The 23,132-nt window shown below is 52.2% G+C and overlaps 1 protein-coding gene across 3 annotated transcripts; it reads right to left on the bottom strand.

Annotated features, from left to right (window-relative positions):
* Nucleotides 1-758: 758 nt before the first annotated feature.
* On the bottom strand, nt 759-18,157 carry SLC2A10 (solute carrier family 2 member 10). Of its 3 annotated transcripts, none has more exons than XM_046680019.1 (5): nt 18,026-18,157; nt 9,516-10,799; nt 8,822-8,944; nt 6,566-6,701; nt 759-2,950 (listed from the first exon to the last, which is right to left on the bottom strand). In XM_046680019.1, the coding sequence occupies exons 1-5, from the start codon at nt 18,078-18,080 to the stop codon at nt 2,872-2,874; spliced, it is 1,677 nt and encodes a 558-aa protein (XP_046535975.1). In that variant the 5' UTR covers nt 18,081-18,157; the 3' UTR covers nt 759-2,871. The 3 variants fall into 3 exon arrangements, 2 of the variants coding, with proteins under 2 accessions (XP_046535975.1, XP_046535976.1); XM_046680020.1 differs by lacking the exon at nt 18,026-18,157 and adding an exon at nt 13,990-14,207; XR_006891282.1 differs by lacking the exon at nt 759-2,950 and adding an exon at nt 6,944-7,053 and having other exon boundaries at nt 6,564-6,701.
* Nucleotides 18,158-23,132: the final 4,975 nt, after the last annotated feature.

The following is a 23,132-nucleotide window of genomic DNA, read 5'->3' as shown; positions in this document are numbered from 1 at the left end:
CCTCCCTCCTTTTCAATTCAGGCTCTCTGGCTACCTAGCTTGCTTGGCACTGACTTCCAAGAACCACGATTTCTTAAGGAGACTAAGCTGGGAGCCTCAAAGACCCAGAGGAAAGGAGCGTTTCAGAGGGAAAGGCATCAAGAACTGAGGCACAGACCAAAGGCTATCATTTAGCCACACATGTGTTTTGTTGAGCTTAAAAGCTATTTTTCAATTAAGAATCAATTGCCACTATTAAAGAATCAGGAAATTTTAGACCCAAGTTTGAATTTCTTGAAAATTCAGATGGTCAGGCCACACTGGGGCTACATTCCTATATGGCGGCCACCAGCTGGAGTTAAGTGTCAGTCATCCCATCCATTTTAGACAGGGCCTGCATTTGCCTGTTTCCACAGACCTCACTATTCCCTATTATCTTACTACAAAGGGCTTCACTCACATTCCCTGCCTGATCTATGAGTTTATGACCTTGATCAAAAAAGGGGAGAATCTACTCTAAGACTAGAAGAGCATTCTCCTAGGCTCACAGGAGAGAAAGGACGATTGAGAGAGGTTTGGAGGTCTCTGGAGAAAGAATTGGACCTGATGGGGCCACGGGACAGGTATAAGCATTGGTGTGCTGGTAAATGTTTAATAATTGCTCTCCAGGAAAAAAAAAATGTGTGTGTGTTTACGTGTACATGTGTGTACATTTTACTTGGATGAAGGATGTGTTTGTTGCACAAAAAAATTTACAAATTTACAAATAAACATTTCACTGTAAATATTCTTTATTATAAATTCCATAGAGCCAAATAATTCTCACAGAATGTTTTAGCTCATTTTTTGCCAATCTCTTGAGGCCAAAACCCACTATTGCTGCAATTGAGCCACGATTTGACAAAATCTGACTACCGATGAATGGCTGACAACAAGACAACTTGGCAAAGAAGTCGCTCACATCGCTGAAGGACAGCTGTAGCTCTGACACGAATGTGGGCCGCAACTTTTGTTTACGTTAATGAGTAAGACGAAAGTAAAACAATGAAGATGTACAACAGAGCTCCTTCATCCCGGACAGGAGCAACGTGTTTGCTGAACTGGGTAAGTGTTCGAACCCTGGAACAATATTCTCTCCATCTTTTGTGCCATTCACAAGGTATTGGCTACAGACACACTTTTAAGTTTAATTGAACGTTTTATCCATCCCAACCTTCTTAAGACTGGAAAATCAAGAAACCAAGCCCTGATGTGTAGTGTTCCTTAGTCCCCGTGGTGCAAATACACTCCCCACGGCCAGTTTCCAGTGACCCACGTGATGTCATTGAACGCGTAAGATAGAATAGATGCAAATAACCTCAAGAGCACGGATAATAGTAAAATGGAGTAAGATAAGGAAGTGATGAGTTTTTAGTTTTTAATACGTTTGTTTTCAATATAATTTATTTAATTATAAGTTTAAATAATTTAATTTTTTCAATGGCTGTGTTTAACCACCAGTTTGCAAAAATCCTGAAAATTCAACCATCAGCTCTCAGGAGCCAGCATGAGTCAGCTGCAGTACAGCACTGGATATGAGGGAAGCATCTAGACACGAGAGGAGAGGAGAAGTCGAGGGGCCACGGTCCTGTGCGGGCTGCATCACGCCCACGGGACCAGGCCGGGTGACGCCAGCACCCTGGATCTGCGCCAGCTCTTCAGTCTCGTCAGCATCCAGGAACTCCTTCCCGCCAGTCTGCCTTTAGTGACCTCTGGCCTCAATCTCCACTTGACTCACCCCTTGGGGGACGACCCTTTACAATGTCCCAAAGGTGAGGACCTGGGTAACAGGGCGAGCAGAGATCCCCCATACCCTGGCTAGCCGAATGGGACCAGCTGAAGACCCTCCTGAAGGGAGACAGGGGTTAAATACACCCACAGCGGCAAAACCATCCCCATTCTGCAGATGCCGAAACTGAGGCTTGAGGGAGTCATTACTTACCCAAGGTCAACAGCTGCCAAGAGGTGGAGGCCACACAGGCAAGCAGGTAGGTCTGCCTCCAAACCCACCTCCTCTGTGCAAAGCCCTCCCACACCATCCTGGGAACAGCTCCCGCATGCGCTGTGATGGCTCCTGGATTTTAGTGCACCCAACTCTGGAATCCCATTTACCTCTCCCCTAATTAAAACGTATATCCCCCAAAGAGATGACCAGCAATCGGAAAGCAGGACCTATGTTGGCTATTTGTTGTATTACCAGCATTTAGAATTCCGGCTCAGTGGCGTCAGAAGAGATCTTAAGAACTGCTTGGTCCAGGTCGCCCATTGTACATATGGGGGAAACTGAGGCCCATGGTCATAGAGCAATAACACCAGCAGAATCAGAACTAGAGCTCAGTCTGAGTTGCTGGTGGATGATAAATATTCTGGGAATGAGAATTAGAGGCATTGACCAAAACTGAGAACTAAGAACCAAAAAGCAGGTTTCCTTCTCACCAAAAAGTCCTAGGAAGGTGGAAAAAAGACAGCGGAGTAATATGGTACCCTCAGCTGGATCTAGAAGTGATCCCAGGAGAGACTTCTTGCCGGGGTTGGCACCCCAGAGACCCTCTGAGAAAGCCATGGAGCAACAGGGGCTCCATGAGATGTTCTCCTTATAAGTACTGCAGGGATGCACCGTCATCGGGGAAACTGAGGCAAGAAAGCGGATCCTCAGCAACCCTCAGAGCCTGAGACTCAAAATGAAGGCTTGTGGGTTCTCAGACTTTCATCCCAGCAATAAAAGCCTCTTCTGAAGCACAGACAGCTTTTGAAGGACCACGTGGAACTTGTACTCCGGGGCCTCGGCGAGCCGGAAGCTGGAGACTGTCTGCCAAAGCCGTGCTTCCAGCATCTTCCAGGCAGATGGGCTCGTCAGGAGCCCGCCGAGACCTCGATGCGGCTGTACTGGACGCCAGCGGCGCTCTGCCTGTGGCCCAAGCTCAGGGCGAACCTGTCAAGCAGAGTGAGGTGGTCAGAGAGTGGCAGGGCCTGGGGGCCTTCCCGGGGGACCCCACCCCGCCCCACCCCCACTCCTGCCCTGCCCCTTCCTGCTTCTTGCCTTAGCAGTGAGCGTTTCCATCTTCTGAACTGCTCTTGCCTGGTCCCCCTTGTCCGCCCTCGCCCCTACAGCCTGCGCTCCCATCATAGCTGCAGGGACCTTTCTAAGCACAGAGACCAGCTCCCTGTCACTCCTGCTTAGAAGGAGCCCTCATCATGCCCAGCCTAACATCCAGGACCCTCTCCGCGGCCAGCTTCTCCCACTTCCACCTCCTTCCACTCCCACTTGTTCATCACACCCTGGCCACGTGGGTCTCCTGTCACTCTCCAAAACACCCCTCTTGCCCCACCCCAGGGCCTTTGCTCTTGCTGTTCTCTCCCCTAGAACACTTTCTTCCAGCTCTTGGAAAGGTTGGCTTTTCCTCATCATTCAAGTCTCAGCTCAACTGCTGCCTCCTCAGGGAGGCCTTCCTTGAGCATCCTTTCATTCATTCAACAGAGACAGATTCAGATTCATTGATGATGTGTGATGTGCCGGGCACTGCCCAAGGCCCTGGGAACAGAGCAGCGAATGAAACAGGTACACAGAAATATCCCCACGATCGTGAATAGTTTACAGTAAATTTGGATCATGAATGTCCCTATGGTATACCTGTACTCCAGCTAAAGAAGCCATGCCCCTCCCCAGATCCACTTTCTGGTGGCTCACTTTCTAATAGGTTAACCCACCTTATTTTCCTCATGCTATAAACGCCACTCCGAAGTCATCTTACTCATGCATCTAAGTATTTTGTAGTCTCTCTCTCCCCCTTACATTAACATGTACATTCCCCCTAAGGGCAGAGAAAGGGTCTCTCTTGGGCACGGGTCTATCCCCAGAGCCTAGTACAGTGCCTGGCTCCTAGTTGGCCCTAGAAAATATTTGCTGAAAGTGAATAAATGGACTCCTGAGAAATTGGGATTAAAGAGGGATTTCTGAAAGTCCTCTTTTGTGACCCTATCATCTTGGGAATGGATGGGTCCCTTCTAACCCTAAGTCACCTGATTAGAAAGAGAAATGAACAAACTTACGGTGCCCACTGACCACAGACTGAAGAGGGTCTGAGCCCCTTGGTTACTAATGCCTCTCTAAAGGAATTGAGGAAGTGGACTGATAAGATGCAGATCCCTGTTTCCAACAAGTCCGTGTGAGGCGTGAGGACGTGAATAGATTTAAGCCCCATAGCAGTGGATGTTGGCTCTATCCAGCACCCATTCTCCCGTTTCCTTGGGGAATGAGGTTGCCTGTGGTCTTGGTAGGATTGTCAATCAAGGAGCTTTGCCCTATCCTGGCCAAGTTGGGGGTTGGAGGTGGGCACAAAAACTAGGCTTGGCCAATCAGACTTTCTCCTGGGAATGTGACTCTTGCAGGGAGCCACAAAGCACTGAGAACAGTTGATGCTGAAAAGACTGTCCCGTTAGTGCCAGCTGTCAACAGCCCTGGGACTTCCTTCCCTGTGGTCTCCGGGGGCGAATTTCCTTCTCTCTCTCTCTGTGGCCTCTGAATTAGGGGCCCCTTGAACTACAGGAACTGGGGTCATGACTCCCCTAAACTCAGACCTGCCTCTGGACCCGGCCAAAGCCCCTAACTTCCTGTCTTCTCCAGAGGTCATGGCTGACCCAGCCTCCTTTCCCCCAGGGCTGGCCCAGGCTCCCCTGTGTGACGCTGTGTCCCCAGGTCTGGCCTGACGCTCTCCTCAGCTGCAATCATGTGCTGCCCTACCCCAAAGCTGGCTCCCACCTGCCTCTCTGCCTACTTTGTTCTTTGTCCCAGAGGAGGGGTCTGGAATCTTCTCCCAAGAAGGCCAGTATGGCAGAGATTCCAGGTGGTTCGTGGTATCTGTACCTCCCTTATGTCTAGTAACAGCACCCTTGACTTTCAGCTGGGCACATGACTACTCAGATGAAAGGTAATGTTTCTGAGTCGCCCCTGCTTGGAGTTGTAGCCAAGTTCTTTCCAAAGGGACGTGGGTGGAAGTGATGTGTGCATCCTTCAGGTCGTGTCCTCCTCTCCCCTGTCCCTCTTGCAGGAATGTGGTGGCTCACCATCACGGGCCATGTGGAAAAGGTAATACTGAAGAGACGGCAAAGCGACAAGAGAGAAGAAGCCTGGGACCCTGGATGACCTGTTGGAGCACAGCCCTGGACCCCTGGCATCTGGACTATTCCAAGCAGCCAAATCTATTCCTTAACTACCAGGGCTGGGCTGCTGAGGGGCCTGCAGCAGGTGCCACCCAATAACTGGGAGTGTTCAGCTGGCACAGCACACTCTGGGGTGGGTGGACCAGGGGAAAGGTTTTTACTCTGGACTAGTTCTGCATCCCTGCAGGGGCCAGGCTGGGGTGGGACGCGGCAGGCAGCTGCACGGAGGCAATTTCCAATTCAATATTAGGATGATTTCTTTTTTAATCTTTTAGAACCTCCCAGGAGTAGAATGGCGGTGGGGAGCTGGTGACCCCCTTTACTACAAGTAGTAACCGGAGGCATTGGCCAAGGATGCTTAGGACTATAGTACTCTCAAGTCCCTTCCAATCCCCTGCTCCTCTCTTCTCATTTGAATAGCCCAAGGTCCTGTGAAGCTAAGATTCTGAACTCCTCTCCAGGACCTAAAGATCTTATGTGATCTACCTCCTACCCACTTGGCTGATCTGATCTTCTACCCCTCCTCCCTCCCTCTGGTCCAGCCATACTGGCTTCCTTGCTGTTCCGTGCACATGTAGATATACTCCCGACCTCAGGCCCTTTGCACTTGCTCTTCTCTCTGCCTAGAACTCTCCTCCCCCTCATCTTTACATGGCTGCCTCCTTCTCACTAACTTAAATATTGCCTCCTCAGAGAGGCCTTCCCTCTCTGACCACCCACTCTAATTTAGCCACACTCCCAGTCCCTCTGTCCCCCTCTCCACCAACCGGGCCCTCTCAATGAATTTCACTCCTTTTCATTTTCTTCCAACTACACACGACTCACTGAAATGCTGTTGCTGATGCCTTTGTTGGCTTGTTTATTTATAACCCCTCCTCCACTAGAATGGAAGCTCGATGAGGACAAGAACCTTTTCCGTCTTAATCTCGGCCACATTTCCTACAGCCCAGAACACTGCCTGGCATGTAGCACGGACTTGATAAATGTCCACCAAGTGAGCAGATTAAGCCACAGTTCTTTGTGTGTGATTTTAAAGGGCCACGGCTGTAACGTTCGGTTTCTCCAGGCTGCCACGACTCTAAGACCCTGTGGTTCCAGGACCGTGCTGTTCTAGCCTCCTGTGATCCCATAACTGGGTGATTTTAAAATTCCTGTGAGCTGGCCCTTAAAGTCACGTGAGACTCTGTTGTAGGAAGACACAAAACAACTCGAGGAGAACAGCCCGTGTGTGAAGACAGGGCAAAACTCACAGTGTCCAGGCAGGAGGAGAGACAGGAAGAGAAGGAAGAGGCTCTCTTGCAAAGGGCAAGCACGAGGACTAAAACGCAGAAGCGAAGTCCTCAGGTTTGCTGCGGCTCTGTCCCCAGGCCGGCCCTGCCCCCCTTACCGTCTCCTCTGGAACTGCTGGTCTATCTCTGCCAGTGACTGGCCTTTCGTTTCAGGGACAAATAAATAGATGAAGCCCAGGCCGAGGACGGCGGTCAGCCCGTAGAGCAGGAAGGTCCAGGACAAGCCGATGGTGCCTGAGAACAGGAGGGCGGAGTGTGGGCGGGGGTGTGGCCTGGGCCCACGGGCTGGTTCACCCAAAGCGGATTCTCCAGGCGGTTGACTTGCAGAATGACCAAGTTGTCAGATAAGACCCTTAGAGCAGGAGGAGGGCTGGTTGTCCCAGAGGCAGGCAAGGGCCAGGGCCCAAACACAGACAGGGGCATCTTGTCTTTATGGGAAAGCCCACTCCCCCGCCCCCCACATCTAAAACACTAACCAGTGAGGTGCCCTGCATCTGAAAACGTGAACGGGGAAGACGACATGGACCTCAGCAGCAAAACAGCTGCAGGGCGCAGCCTCCGCAAAGCCCAGCTCCGGGAGAAAACCCTCGGAAAGCCCATGAATTGGTTATTCAGTGAATTGAGCTGTCAGGGAATCGCATTTCAGCCAACTCTGTCTGATTGGTCCGGGGGGAAGGACAGAAACCTCAGCACGCCAGCCCCTCCCCCTTCCTGGAGCCTCGTGTGGAGGCCAGGGTCTCAGGGTGAGCAACCAGGACCCCTGGGATGACCCTGACTCCTCTGAAGTCAATCAGCCCAAGGCAGAGAGAGGAGGCTGTGAAGGACGGGACTTTGTTGAGGCAGAAGCACAAATTATGTTTCAGACGCCATCGCCATCTTCACCTCTAACAGCCATGGCCACACCTCCTCTGAGCAGCCTCCCCTGACCAGCTTGCCCTCCACTTAATTCTTATAAGAGCAGGGAGAGAGCTGGGCTGGGGGCCGGGAGGGCTGGGTGCTAGTCTTCTCACTACCTGGCCGGTCTTGGGAAGGGCATATTTCCCCATCTGTGAAATGGGGATGAGAAGGACATGATACAACTCTAATGAGCCCCTCCTTTCCTTCCTCCTTCCCCCTTCCTTTTTCCCTCCCTCCCTCCCTCCCTCTTGCCTTTTTTCCTTCCTTCCCCTCTCTCACTCATTCATTCCACATAAAGGGAATGCTTGAAGACTGAAGCCATAGAAAGAAGCTTGGGCTCCCCAAGACTGGGGGTGGGAGACAAGCTCGGTGGATGAGATCTTCCATTAGTCTTTCCCACAGTCCCCCAGGGGTGGCTGTGCCTTTGAGGAGGAAATGCTTGGCTGCAGGAAATGGGAAAACAACTGAACCCTAAGAACTGAGCCTTGGGGCCCACAGTGAAGGAGCCCCGCTCACTTTGGCCCTGATAACCAGTGGCTTTGGGCCACGAGCATCTCAGCATCTCAGAGACCCTCCCCTGGTGTTCTGGGCCCATATAATTCCTGCCCCGCTCCATCACCAATTAGACTGGGTTTGAATGCTGGGTAAGAAGAGAGGATGTCACCCCAACTAATCTGAGAAGACCTTCCGGCTGGCAGGAGGGCATGAGTCAGTTTGAGCTGTTTTAGGACAAAAAGCAAAGGCTGTGGTTTCTGCACCCACTGGTCTCAGACAAGTTGTCACCAGTGCTGGCATAGATTCAGTCATATCTTCTGTTGTCTTTGTCCCCCAGTCTCTCTTCCCCCTTTATCTGATATCAGGCCCCCAATTTTCCTTTGGGTAACCATCCCCCCCATCCCAGTCCATGAGGTTGGGTGACACTGTCCCCAGCCCCTGGCTCTAGGCTGGGTACATGCCCCAGGCCTGGGCATCCAAATAGTCCAGCCCTCCAGCCACAGTGATTGGTTCAGGGATGGGCATGTGACCTTGCTGAGCCAATTAGAGTCAGTCCCCAGACTTGAGCAAGAGCCACTGGGAGAGAAATGCTCTCCTTCCACAGGGCTGCCAAGCTGGAGGTCTGCTGGCGGCCCTCTTTGCCACCATGAGGGGATCTGCCTGAGAACGAAGCCCACGGCGTGGGCGGCGGAGCCGAGAGAGTGGAGGATGCCGCATATTTGGTTGGAGGCATCAAACACATGGCTCCGACATTTGCTGGAGCCTCTGGCTCAGCCATGCTTAAAGCTGACCACCCTCTGTTTTTGGGTGATTTCAGATAAAAATAGTACCTTTTGATCATCATTTGCATTGGGTTTTCTGTCACTTAGACCCTGAAGGATACGGAAGCCCTGGCTCTGTCTAGAGAAAATTATTCCCAATCTGGAAGGAACCAGGCCAAGGAATTAGGTGTAAGGACTCACCGATGAGGTCAAGGAAGGAGAGGCTGATGAAGAGGTTGGCGGCCCAGTTGAAGCTGTTGCAGAAGGCAAAGGCCCTCCCTCGGATCTCCACCGGGTAAATCTCACTGAGGACAAGCCAGGTCACTAGGGCAGGAGAGCAGGGAGGGCGTCTAGGCTGCGGCCAGGCCCCAGGGCCCGGCACCGATGGTCCAGCAGGCAGTCCCCCCGCAATGTGATTCCAGCGGAATGCAGGCTCCTGACACCCGGTCTCCCCGGCTGATCCCCACACCGCTGTAAGAATCCCCTTCGAGAGACCGGCAGCCTCGGTTTGCCCAGGACTGAGGGGTTTCCTGGGACAAGACACTTTCAGTGTCCTGGGCAAACTCAGATGGTTGGTCACCCTATTCATTAAATTCCTTTCAAAGAAACCCTCTTGAGTGAGCTATCCAGGGGCACATTCGGGTTTTATGAGGCCTAAAGCTTAAATGATTTGGGGCTTTTGTAAGAAAAAGAAATCACAAACAAAAAAATCAGGCCGCTGCCCTCACAGGGAGTGCCTGCAAGTCAGCGGGGAGCCCTGAAGCTTACACTTCCCTGGCTTCATGCTCAAGCCACCTCTAGTGTCCCTCTGAGACCCTGCCTGATTCCGTCCCCAGGCTTGCCACCAGGAGGGGTGGAAGGGTCCAGGGTTACCTGCAAGAAGACTCCCACCTACCTGGTCCGAATCCAAAGGAGAAGGCGCTCACAAAGACCATCATGCAGAGCAGCGCGGTCCAGTGCAGCAGGACCCACTCCGGAGCAGGAGACGGGGACACGGGGGAGGTGGTGCCTAGGGCTGGCAGGGGAGGGGTTGTGGGGTTCCCAGCTCCAGCACGAGGCTTGGTCTTCTCAGAGGTTGACCAGACTGGCTCCCCTCGTCTCTTGCTGGTTGTTGGCAGTGGAGGTGGCGATATGCCCCTTGGCAGGCCGGAGTCTCCAGGGAGGCCTGGGAGCCTGGTGGCATTTGGCATGGCCAGGCAACTTGGGCCTGAGTCCATGGGCACAGCAAAGCTGACAAGACCCATGCCGCTGACTGACAGGGCCATGAGGGCACAGCCAGCTAGCAACAGGGCCCTGCGGCCCGCTCGGTCCACCAGCCCCATGGCGACCAGGGTAGCTGCCACCTTCACCGCGCCAAGCCCCACGGAGGCCAGCACAGCTGAGGATCCCCCACGGAAGCCGACAGAACGGAAGATGGTGGAGGCGTAGCACAGCACATTGGGCTGCCCTGTTAGCTGCTGGAAAAGCACCAGCCCCAGCCCTACTGTGGTGCGGCCTCGCATGTTATCCCGTGCCCTGAAGAGGTCCAGAAAAGAGTATCTTGGCCTCCCCAGGCCCAGCTTGGTGACCTCACCTCCCTGGAGAGGGATGAGGTCCTTGTGGGCTGCAGCCTCATCTGTACCAGCAGGGAGAAAGAGGAGGCTGACGGATTGCAGGAGAGCAGGTGCAGCAGCCCAGCCAAACATACGCCTCCAGCCCCAGGGGGCACCGGCCAGTGCATAGTTGAGCGCGTAGGAAAGCAGGATGCCCAGGGTGATGCCTGCCTCGTAGAGGGACACCAGCACTCCCCGCTGCCGTGGCCCCACCAGCTCTGACACGTAGATACAGCAGGCCATGGAGGAGAGGGAGATGGCGAAGCCAGCTGCTGAGCGGCCCAGAACCAGCCAGGTCAGAGAGCCAGCCAGGCCCAGGCTCAGGCTGCCTGCCAACAGCACCAAGTTGCTCCCGAGGATGGCCTGTTTCCTGCCATAGCGATCGATGAGGAAGCCCCCTACCAGGGAGGCGAGGAGAGCCCCCAGGAGCAGGCTGCCTACCAGGAGCTCCTGCTCCAAGCAGCTTAGCGCAAAGTCAAGCTGCAGTGGCAGCAGGGCGCCTGATATGACTGCCAGTTCATAACCAAAGGTCAGGCCACCTAGCAAAGACACGGAGGCACACAAGGGCAGGAGCGGTAGGGGGCGGCCTGGAAAATAAAAGTGACGGGGCAGAGTTCAGGATGGTTCCTTGCCAGAGCATCCATCCATCCACCATCCTCATCTGTCAACCCTTCCATCTATCCATCCAGCTACTCCATCTATTTACCTATCCATTCATCCATCCCTCTACTCCATCCAACCATCCATTCATTTATTGATCCATCCATCCAGCTATCCTTCATCCATCCATCTAATTCTTCCTTCATCCATCCACTCTCCATCCACCCTCCATCCATCCACTCCATCCATTCACCCACCCATCCATCTACCCATGCATGCATGCATCCATCTGTCCACTTCTTCCTTCATCCATCTCTCCCTCCATCCCACCATCCGTCTACTTCATTCATTCACCCATCCATCTATCTCCCATACATCCATCCACTCCTTCCTTCATCTACCCACCCCTCCATCCATCTACCCTATCCATTCACCCATCTGTCCATTTATTCATCCATTCATCTATCTGTCCATCCATCTATCCATCCACCCTTCATCCATCCATTCCTTCCTTCCTTCATCCATCCACTCCATCCATTTGCTCATCTATTTATTCATCAATCTATCCATCTATCCCTTTATTATCCACTCCTTCATCCATCCATCTACTCCATCCACTACATATTCTTCCATCCGTCTGTCTATCTATCCCTTAATTCACCTAGCCATCCATCCACTTATTGATCCATCTATCTACAAATACATCCATTCATCCACCCGTGTTTGTATTCCATCCCTTATGTACCCACCCACATATCCACCCATCCATCCATGCACCCATCTGTCCATCCATCTATCCATCCAACCATCCATCCATCTATTCATCTATCCATCCAATCATTCAAAAACTTATTTATCTAGCATCTACAAGATGCCAGGCAGTGTTCTTGGGGCTGGCAATACAGTGGTGTTGTCAAGGACATGACATTCTAGTAGAAAAAGGCAGATGATAAACAAATAAACATATAACATTACTTCAGGTGGTGATAGGTGGCATTAAAAAAAAGCATAGGAAGTGGATTGAGAATGATGGAGGAGTTCTATTTCAAACAGGGTAGTCAGCTAAAGCCTCTCTGAAGAGGGAAAGTTTGAACAGAGATCTGATTGAAGTGAGGGTGAAAGCCATGTAAAATCTGGAAGAACATTCTAGACAGAGGGAACAGCAAGAACAAAGGCCCTGAGGCAGGACACTTTTTGGTATGTTTCAACAATAGCTATTAATATTAATAGCTCGTGCTTATATGGCACTTACTAAGGTCCTGTTTTAAGAGCTTTACACGTATTACCCATTTAATTCTTATAACAACCCTATAACAGATCATTATTAGCATCCTTCTCCAAGGTGCAGAGAGGTTAAGAGACTTCCTCATGGTCACACAGCAAGTAAGTAGCAGAGCTGATGTGGCTACAGAGTGCAGGCTTTGAATCACTGTGCTATTCCACAAGGAGTCCAGAGTGGCCGGAGCCAGTGAGTGAGTGACAGGAGATGATGAGGTGGGAGAATGAGGCAGGGGCCAGATCACGTGGAGCTCTGCAGGTCATGAGGACAATGATGAGTTTCCTTCTCAGTGGCTGGAAGCCTTCGAAGCTGGGAGAGAGATGATCCACGGTAGTCAGGAGCACATGTGGAGACTGAGCCCTTAAAATGTGGCTAATGTGATTGAGAAACTGAATTTCTAATTTTATCTAATTTTAATTAATTTAAATGTGAAAACAGCCACATGTGGCTAGTGGCCACCATATTGGCAGTGCGGTTGTACAGTTACTCTTAATTGTTAATTCACATACTTAAATATTTCTGAAAGCATCTAGAGTAATCCAGTAGCATCCATCTCACCCACCCCACCCTGGACCTGACAAGAACACTCACAATACTAGAGCCAGTGGTTTCTCTGGATTGGGCATTGCTTTGAATGCTTGAAGTGCAATAACTCATTTAATCCTCCCCACAACTTTATGAGGTGGGCTTCTGTATTACTTATGCATGAATAAACTGATCGTCAGAGAGGTGAAGTGACTCGCCTAAGGTCAAAAGTACTAAGGAGCTGGGCCCAGATTCAGAGCCAGGCGGTCCGGCTCCACAGTCCATACCCTTGACCACTCCATTATAAAACCTGGGCACGATGCCACTCTGTTCTCTTCTGCCTCGTCCCATCTCTGTTAGGCAACTTCTGTGCAGGGGAGGAGTTTCATGGCTGGAGGAATCTTTCTCCCCTTTCTGTTCATCCTTCTCCCTACCACCCCCACCCCGCAGGGAAATAACCCCCCACCATTCCCTGGCTGGCCTGGTCCTTTCTGCTCATGCCCATCAGTAAACACCCGGGGAGATTATGCTGCCCGGGTCCTGCCCCGTCTTCACCTCCCCGGGACCCGCCTCCCCCGGTTCCTGGAGTTTACAGCAGAAGGGGACGTTCTTCCAGGCCACATGAGGCAATCAAGTGAAAACACAGAACTTGTTTGCCATTTCCTCAGGTCCTCTCGAGGTGAAAGGGCACCCAGCCAAGGGGCACCGAGGCAAAGTCGACTGTCCACAGGTTCTGCTGGAAAAAGGCTTCGGGCAGATTTGGGTTGCAGCGGTAAGAACAGAACTGCAAAAATTAAATAGTAACAATAACAGGGGCCATGTATTGAGCATCTCCTCTATGCAAAGACCCTAGGTGCCTTCTCTCAATTCATCTTCATAACAACCCTCGATGGTACTGCTACAAGTATCCCCATTCTACAGATGGGGAAATGAAGGCTCAGAGTGTTCTCATAGCCGGGAAGCAACAGGATCAGGACTCAAACGCTGACCCTCTGACTCCCAAAGCCAGGGACTTGAGAGCTTTGCCGAACTGACTTCAAGCAAGAAGAGCCAATCAGAGATAGGTGGGGTGTGAGAAAGAGCAGGGTGCAGGGGAAAGAAAGCTCTTGGGAAAACTCCAAGTCACAAAGCATGGGGAAAGGACACTGTCACGGGAGCTCTGAACAACAGCCTCCAAGGAGTCGGGGCCATTAGAAAGACAGGCCCTTCCTTAAGTTTTCCAAGGCTCCCTAGCTCCTTAGCATGACCTCCCAGGCCCTTCACGAGCTGGTGGCCCAGCCAAACTCCTCAGCCACCTCTCCTTGCCACTCCCGGTCCCCCCTCCCTGCCTTCCTTCCACACACACCCTGCAAACGCTTGTTCCTGGCACGCACCGCAGATTTTCATGCTGCTCTGCCTCTGCCTGTGCTCCTCCATCTGCTTGAACCGCCTGCGTTCCCAAATGCCCACTCAGCCTCTCGGGTCCCAGCTCGCGGGTCACCTCCCGAAGGGCCTCCAGTTAACACGTCTGTTACTTGGCATTCATCCCCGTTCTCTGTTGGGGAGCTGCCCTTCCCTGTCCTCTGTCTCTCAGTCTCCAGATCTGGGGGGAAAGGACCATCCCCACGCGGACCGCCACCGCCCAGCTCCAGGGTTGTGTCTGTGACCCAGATCTGACCAACCAGCGGGTTCCTGGGCCCTGGGCAGCAGTGAGGGCCACGTGGCTGAACCTGGGCCAGGGAAGGTTGGCTCAGCCCTGGGGGCGTTAGCTCACTGAGGGTGCTAAGCTGGTGGTTCACCTGCCTGGAGCAGCGGGGGGGCCGTCTTCCTCCATGAGGGATTCCTGACAACACTGCTTGAGCCCCTAGATCCAACCGTGCCTGACGCCATGGACTTTTCGGTGACCAAAAATACTTTTTTTTGGGTAAGCTAGTTTAAGACAGCCCCTCACTAATTCCCATACATCTTCCTCAACTTTCCAAACCACGTTTTTCTCTTCCAACCAACTCTGCCTTCTCCTTCATTTGCTCACACCGAATCATGAGTTCGTCAATGTGTCGCCTTATTAAACTGGGCGGGGCAGGGATGGAGACTCACTGTCTCTGTGCCCCAGGGCCCTGGCCCCACTCTGACACGCAAGACGGGCTCAACGAGGTTTCTGCCCAATGAACCAAGGACTGGGTCGGGGACCAGGACGGTATCACCACGTGGCATTCCGGGGGTGGTGTCAGATACAGCTGAGCCTAAAAAAAAAGCTACCCAGCAGCCAGAGGGATCCAGTGACAGCCTAAGCAGCCCATGTCACTCTGCTCAGAGCCCCCCAGGCTCCCACTTCACTCTGAAAAATGCCACAGTCCTTCCAGGGGCCTTCAGGGCCCTGCAGGGCCTGCATCCTCTCACACCGCTCCGGCCACACCAGCCTCCGTGCTGTTCCTCCTCGCTCCAAGGGCATCTCGACTCAAGGTTTTGTACCAGCAGCCCTCCCCCTCCATGCCAATGTGTGCCCCCGCCTCCCCTGGATCTTCACTCAAACCTCAGCTTCTCGGGAGGCCTTCCCTGGCCCTCTACTCAAAGGTGCCACCTCCCCACAGCATCCAGCACTTCGAATCCCCCTTCCCTGCTTGTTTATCTCCACCGCACTCATCACCATCTGAAATGCCTATACATTCTATGTATTTGTTGGTCTCTCTGACCAGAATGTCAGCCCCGAAGGAACAGGAACTGTCTGTTTGTTTAGCTGTCTGCCTGATGCTGAGGCTATTTCCTGGCAGATGGCAGGCACTCAGTAAATAATTGTTGAATAAACCAACGATTGAAGGCAGGAATGAACTCTGGGGACGTAGGGAATCCAGAAAGAAAGGATGGTAGCCCTTGAGCATCTGGGGGGGTTCAGGCCTGGAAGTGGCCATGCACAGGACGTGGAGTAAATCCTAGCCCCCAAATTAGGACAGCCTGGCCCGGGTTTAGGAACCGCTCTCCCTTTCTGTGACTTACCTGTCCAAACATAGATTGTAGTGAAGCTGTCTCACACTAGAGGAGGCCCCTTAATCCTCTAAGCCCCTCACGGTGGAGGGAGGGAGAAGGAGGGGGCAGGTGGAGAGGAAAGAACCCAGGTTTGGGGTTCACGTATCACCAGCTGCAAGTCCCAGGATGCCTTCTGTCGGTGACACTAGAGCAGCCTCTCAACCAGAAGTCACGATGCATTGGGTCCCTCCCCCAGCAGAGACCTGCCATGGCTTCCCCCGAAGCTCCAGGGAGAAGCTGGGATGAAACCCAACTATGCAAACATCCTCACCCCGAAGGCTGGCTTCCAAACGTCCCAACACAGCTAACAGCACAGAGCACTCCGGACAGCCAGCCGCCCCCCTCCTCTTCCAGAAGCCATGCCTGTACCGCTGGCTTAGTCCCTGTAGCAACTCTATGACATGGCACTGTTGTCATTCCCATTTTACAGATGAAGCAACTGAGGCTCAGAGGGGCGAAGACATTTGCCCAAGGTGACAGTTTGCAAGTGAGAGAGCAGAGATCTGAACTCGACAGTCTGACCCCAAAGTTGGGTGTGATTAAAAAACAAAAGCTCACATTAACTGACCATTTATCATGTGCAAGTGGTGAGCGGAGCACGTTACATTCCTTTTCTCATGTCCTTCTCATGGCCACCCTGTGAGAGGGTACTCTATAGTGGCCGTTTCATGGATGAGGAAATAAAGTCAGAGAGGTTGACTAAATGCATCTGGGAAGTGGAAGGATGGGGGCTGGAACCCAGGTCTTTCTGACCCCAAATCTGTAAACAGGCCCAATCTCTGGACCTGACATGAAGAAAGCAGCCTGGGAACCCTGAAGAGGATGGAGCCTAGTGCAGTTATTTTGTTCCCCCCCGCAACTACCACCCAGCCCCAGCTCTGCCCATAGTAGATGCTCAGTAAGCAGCTGCTGAGTTAACTTAGGAGGCAGCAAAGGAATAGGGGACAGGTGCAACGGGCCAGGGCCAAGTTCAGTGTCCTTGGGAGGACCTTGACCTCTCTGGGCCTCCCTTTTCCTCAGGCTCTGTGGCAGAGTGCCTTGGCGATTAAGAGCACCAAGCAGCCAGAGCTGGAGTTGGTCACCAGCTGCACCATTACCCTGTGCAGGAGAGGCTGGGTGGTACAGTGGTTAGGAATGCAGACTGGAGCCAGAGGGCTGGGGTTCTATCTCCATAGCCGTGTGACGTTGGGCAGCTCACTTAACCTCTCTGAGCCTCCCCATCTATAAATGGGGCTAATAGTCATACTTACCTCATATGCCTGCCTACCTTACAGCCACTGTTAGCTATTATGATTCGCCACAGAACAATCTAGAATGAGTTTTTAAAACACAGTTCAGGCCATGTCCCACCCCAGCTTAAAACCTTTCTCCAGCCTCCCATGTCATTTGGAATAAAATCCAAACTTCTCACTATGGCCTCCCAAGCCCTGCACAATCTAGCCCCTACCTATCTCTCTGACCTCCCTTTCACTTCTCTCCCCCTACACTGATCAGGACCACACGAGCTCACTCCTGTCTCAGGGCCTTTGCACTTGCTATTCCTGCCACATGGAAGCTCTTTTCTACATCTTAGCAAGCCCACCTCTTGTGAGTAACGATATCTCAGCTCCAATGCCTCCTACTCTGAGAGGCCCTCCCTGCCTACCTATCTAAAGAAGCTGCCTTCCTCATCACTTTCTATCACAGCACTGTATTATACGTGTTCCACAGCATCTTATCACACTCTCAGATTCTTTTATTCATTTACTTGTTTATCTTCTCAACTAGAATGTCAGCTCTATGAGAGAGAGGTTTATTATCTATTTTGTTCACCCTGAGCCCCCAAGCCTTAAATCAACGTCTGCCACACAGTAGGTGGAGGAATGAATGAATGGCCCTTTGAGGCTTCTGAATCCAGAGAGAAAAACAGAAAGCTTGATGCCCCGTAGCAACAACGAAATTCCCTATTCCCCCACAATTCTGCATTCTCCTCTGTCTCCCCTCCGCTGAGTATCTCAAGAGCCGAGGTTCCCCGTCTGGTTCACGGCGGCATCCTCAGGCCTGGCGCACGGAAGCGCTCAGCAAGTTGACAACGAATTTGCTCCTCTGCGTGCCCCTATTTCTTCATCTGCACAGGAGGACGATTTCAGTCGCCTGGGGGTGGCCGTCAGGCTGGAAGCGGTCAGCCGAGAGCCCGGCCCCGAGTAAGCGCGCAATTTCGAGCAAGGAGCACGCTCGGGGCACTTTTTTCTGGGCAGAAAGGAGTGTGGCAGGAAGGGTGCCAAGTCCCTTCCCAGCCCCCCGCCGAGGCCTGCGTCCGGGGCTCGCCACCGAGCGGGCGGGATCTGGCCGGGCGCGCAGCGGGGCGGGGGACGCGCACGGACCGGGCCGCGGGGGTCCCTCGCCCGCAGCGCCCGCGCGACTTACCCATGGCGAGCGGGACTCCGAGGCGCGCTGCGGGCCTGGGGGGCCGGGCGCGCATCCCCGGCCCGAGTCCCCGCCGCGGCCGCCCGCCCGACAAACTTTCCGGCCCGCCTCCCGCCTCCGTCCCTCCCTCGCCGCCTGCCCGCCCGCGGCGCCGCCGCCACGTCGGCCGGCTCTAGCCCCCGCTGCTGGAGGCGGGACCGAGGGGCCCCCCAGCCACCGTCATCCCAGCTGGGAGGGGAACTCACGTGCTGTCCTCCCCTGTCCTTTCCGCAGGGAGGGGACACCCCAATCACTGCAGTCCACACTAGTGCGGTCTCCCCAGCCAGCCTTTGTACACACACACACACACACACACACACACACACACACACACACACGCTCATGCATCTACTCTGCCCGGGACACTCACACATACCTACTTGCGCCCCTCAGACACTCTCCCATGGATCCCTCATCCGTTCACCGGACTGGGCCCAAGGGCCCACAGGCGCTGTGCTGGGCCTTGGGAAGGGCTCAGAGAACAAGACAGATGTTTCTGTTCTCATGCAGTTTGCTTTCTAGTGGGAGAAGAAGAAAAATAAACGACTAAATGAGCTGGCGAAATAGCAGCAGGTGATAACGGCTAGGCAGAGCATTCAACTAGGGTGATGGGGTAGGCAGGCACAGGTGGCCGGCTTGGCCTTAGCTCAGGGGTCCGGGAAGGCTGCTCGTAGGAGGGGATATTTGAGCTGAGACCTCAGGTTCCAGGGAGAAGGAAGAGTGAAGGCAAAGGCCCCAGGGGGAGGGAGCTGGTGGAGTATAAAGAACAATGGAAATGAGCGCAGTGTCTGGAGCACAGGGGCTGACAGGATGGACGGAGATGGGGCCCAAGGGAGGGGTGGGCAAGGGCCAGATCATTCAAGGCCTTGGAAGGCCAGGGTCAGGAATGCTGATGTTATTCCAGCTGACACAAGAAGTCATTGGGGAGTTCTAGGTTACAGGGAGCAAGAGTGGAAACAGGGGGACCACTCAGGAGGCTGTTGCAAGATGTGAGATGCAGGTAATTTGGACTAAGGTCATAGTAGTGGGGATGGAGAAAAGGAGGCAGATCAGAGAGAGACTGATAAGGACTTATAGGCTGGGAGAGGAGCAGCTTGGGGCAGAGGAAGGAGGTCTCGGGTTGTTCTGGCTCTGTGACGTTTAAGGTGCTCATTAGGCGTCCACGTGGAAAGAGGTGGCAGTTCGCTCTAAGAGCTTGGAGCTCCGGAATGTACGAGTTCAGCACTTGTGGTCATGGGCTTATCCAACCGCTTGTTGCGTGTTCACCCACAGGCACATTCATTCACATGCATCACGAGCCATACCCTCACCCAGCAGGAATCGTGCGCCACACACACAAACAGGCACCTAGGCACAGAAGACTGCACGGACAAGACCTTCCGAGCCAGGGAGCCTTGTAGAGTTCCGAAAATAATAAGAGCTGGGGCAGTTTGAGAACATGGCTCCAAAAATTCTTTGTTCCCTTCCTTGAAATCTAGGTGGGCTTGTGACTGCTTCAACCAGTAGGTTGCACAGAGTGGCACTGTGTGACTTCTGAGGCTGAGTCACTGGGACACTGGCCCCTGGAGCCCTGAGCCTCTAAGAAGTCTGACTACCCTAGGCCACCAGGCTGTGAGGAAGCCCAAGGCACATAGAGAGCCCACGTGTGGATGCTCCAGTGGGTGGTCCTTGCCTCTGAAGTCAGCCTGGCACTGGCTCCAGGATGAGCCTTCAGATGATTCCAGCTCCCAGCCATCACATCTTTCCAGCTGAGGCCCCAGACATTGTGGGGCGGAGACAAGCCATCCCTTCGGCTCCCAGTCTGGATTCCTGACACAAAAAATTCCATGAGTATAATGAAATGGTTGTTTTAAGGTGCAAAGTTTTGGAGTAAATTGCTTTGCAGCAACAATAACTGGAATAACAGTTTAAACTATTGAATGATAATTATATCCGTTGCTTTAAGCACTTCACATGTGTTAGCTCACTGTTAACCCTCACAACTGCGTAATGAGATCGGGACTGTTACAATTTACCCCCATTGTATGAACGAGGAAACTGAGGCAAAGGGAGGTGAAGAAACTCGCTTGCATAATAAACAAATAAATAAGATATACAGTGCTCAAGGACACACACTAAAATATAGCTGGGCTGGGAGTCAAGCCCAGTTATAGGGAAATTCGGCTCTTACCCATCACGCTCTACTGCCTTTCTGGCACGGAGAAGAGCCCAAGGGGGCCTCTTGGCCATCGCCACGTGACAATTCCTCCTTCGTCTGTGAGTATCTGGAATCGTCACCAGGAGGCCTTGTACAGGAAGGCCCGGGCTGTTCCATTGCTGGGAGATAACCTGTAGAAGTTATTGATGGAAAAGGACGTGAAGTTCCCAGGCGTTCTTTGACCTCCATGGTGGCACTAAGTCATGAGGTTGTTTGCGTGCCTGCTGCCAGGTTTTGTCTCTCTTAGAGAATAGAAAACCCCTCCTCATTTGTTGCCCCAAATAAGAAAGGAAAAGTTCTAATTGGGCATTTCAGTAGGCATCTTCACAAATGGCTTCCCTTGAGGGTGGGCAGGACGTGTTGACTCATTTCTAACAAATACAGTACAGCAGAAATGAGGGTGTCATCTTAGAGATTAGGTTATAAAAGACTGGGATTTTCGTCTTGTTCACCCTCTCCTGATCTCTCACCCACTCGCTCTGATTCAGCCACCCGCCATGCTGGGTGCTGCCCAATGGGGAGGCCCACGTGGCAAGAACTGGGGGTGGCCTCCAGGCAACAGCCAGCAAGGAAGGAAAGTCCTCAGGTCAAACAGCCCATGAGGAACCACATCCTGCCACTAATCAAAGAGTGATACAAACAAACAAGACAGTCTGTGACAATGCAAAAGAGGGACACCAGAGCTTGGAAAAGTTGGATTTGCTCTCCTCTGAGAAGTCAGGGAGGGCTTCCCTGAGGAATTGATATTTGAGTTGAGAATGGAAAGATGTCTAGATGGGTCTAGGCAACAAAGGGAGGGAAGAGCACTTCTGATGTGGGAAATAGCAGGAGCAAAGGCCCTGTGGCAAGAGGGAGCCTAGAAAGAATGAGAGATTGAGAGAAGGCAAATGTGTTTGAAGATCAGAGAGCAAAGGGGAGTTTGGTGGGAGATGAGTCTGGAAGAGGGACATAGGGATCCCGGGCAGGATCTCATGAGTCTTTATCCCGGGCACGATGAGGAGCCATTGAAAGGTTTTAAACTAAATTTCCTACCATAGAAGGGAGAACCAGTCTGACCATAGCAAACCTGGGACTTGATATTATGTTTACACAGTGGATTTACCAAAGGAGGGGTTCAGATAGATTTGGTAACCATGGAGATGGCTATGTGGACATCAACAATTATGAAAATGAAGCCCCAAACTTGGGAAACTGGGTATTATAAATAGATTTGGTTCAGAGTGAGCTTTGAGTAGTATGGGCTGATGAAAGGTGCTGGAAACTACATTATGCCAACACAAAGGGTCTGAGGTTTGAAAAGGTGACCTGCCCCGTGTATGAATGAAACGCAGAGACTGTGGAGCTGAGGGGCAGTGTCATAGCAACGCTTGGACCAAAGGGCCTTTCTTCAGTATTTCAAACAGGGTCCCAAAGATGGGGGAGGGAAAACGAACACATGAAGAGTGGATGCTACCCACCAGGCACCCTCACCAGCAGCATCTTATTTAATCTCAATAAGCAACTGCCAAAGGAAAACTCATTATCCTTGTTCTGAAGATGATGAATCTGAAACTCAGAGAAATGATGTTTGTTGCTGCCCCCCTGCAGTGTGACAGGCACTTGTGGCGCCTCCCCAGGAGCCATGCCCAGCTCCCTTCTTGCTTGCTGACAGAACACATCTCCATCTACAGAGGCGGAAAACGCCAGATCCTCACTTTTCCAGCTTCCCCTGCAGCTAAAGCAGAGACACATGGGCCAGTTATGGCCACGTCCTGTAGAGGAAGTCTGACTGGAGAGGAGAGACCTCCAGCAAAGCCTTTTCTCCCAAAGAAAGAGGCGTGGATAGGAGGTAGCACCTCTATTCTTTAGCCAGATGTTTTTGTGTCTTCGTATCATGTGTGGAACTTTGGTGGCCATCTTGTGACCATAAGGTGACAAGTGTAAGGAGGAAAGCAACCTGACAAGAAGGCAGAAAGATGGAAAGACCACTGAAATCATGAGGTGACTGAAGGACATCTGAGACCCCTTACTTCTTAAAATTTTGTTCTGTGAGATAATCAAAGAACTTACTGTTTACCTAAGTAAGCTAATTTGTTGACTAATCTGTTACTTGCAGCTTCAAATATCAAAACTGTGGCCATCTACGAATTGTCCCCCATTATACTTCCTCCCCTACTTCCTATAATAATTCCCCAAAGTTTTAGCTGAGGCCATGGCTGCCCTGCTAGAGAATACATTTCCCAGCTTCCTTTGCAGCGTCATGGGCCATGTGAGTAAGTTCCGGCCAACAGGATGTGAGTGGGAGCGACTGCGGAACTTTGGGTCAAGTCCTTAGCTGCCTGTTCACTACTGCCTCGCCCACTCCTCCTTCTTGCCGACTGGAGAGGAGGACAATGGAATAGACCCAGAGAAAGTAGCAATGGGTTAAGAATGACAGATCTGGACTGCTACAGAAAAGAGAAATAAACATCTCTCATACCTAAGCCACCATTTTTAGGTTACTTTCTTATAGCAGCTTATCCTGTAGCCTGACTAACTAATACAGTAACCAAAATGCATAGCCATTCAGCGGTGGGACAAGTCAGGGTTCTTGTTATAAGCCACACAAACTGCCTTGCTCCTGCGTCTGAACAATGGCAGCCAAGACACGGGGGAAAGGTGGGGCTTCTGTGGGGGAACGTGGCCTCAATGGTCGCCCGGGACACCACACAGTGGGTAAGGCCCCTTCCCTGGGAATACTGGTTGGATGCTGGGAGTCTGCTTACAATAGCTACTATATTAAGCCGTTCATAAATAATAATAGTTTTCATTTATGGAATGCTTACCATGTACCTGGCATAGCTGTATGTTTTACTTCTGGTTACTCATTTAATTCTCACGAAACTCCTCCAA

Source organism: Equus quagga, chromosome 12 (assembly GCF_021613505.1).
Source record: "Equus quagga isolate Etosha38 chromosome 12, UCLA_HA_Equagga_1.0, whole genome shotgun sequence".
NCBI classification, from domain to species: Eukaryota; Metazoa; Chordata; class Mammalia; order Perissodactyla; family Equidae; genus Equus; species Equus quagga.
This window is presented reverse-complemented; position numbering and strand designations above follow the sequence as displayed.

Coding starts and splice junctions, on each gene's coding strand:
- SLC2A10 (XM_046680019.1), bottom strand. CDS start 18,080: ATGCGCGCCCGGCCCCCCAGGCCCGCAGCGCGCCTCGGAGTCCCGCTC. Junction 10,800..18,025: donor CGGAGTCCCGCTCGCCATGG/GTAAGTCGCGCG, acceptor TTTATTTTCCAG/GCCGCCCCCTACCGCTCCTG. Junction 2,951..6,565: donor CAGCAGTTCCAGAGGAGACG/GTAAGGGGGGCA, acceptor TCTGCTTGACAG/GTTCGCCCTGAGCTTGGGCC.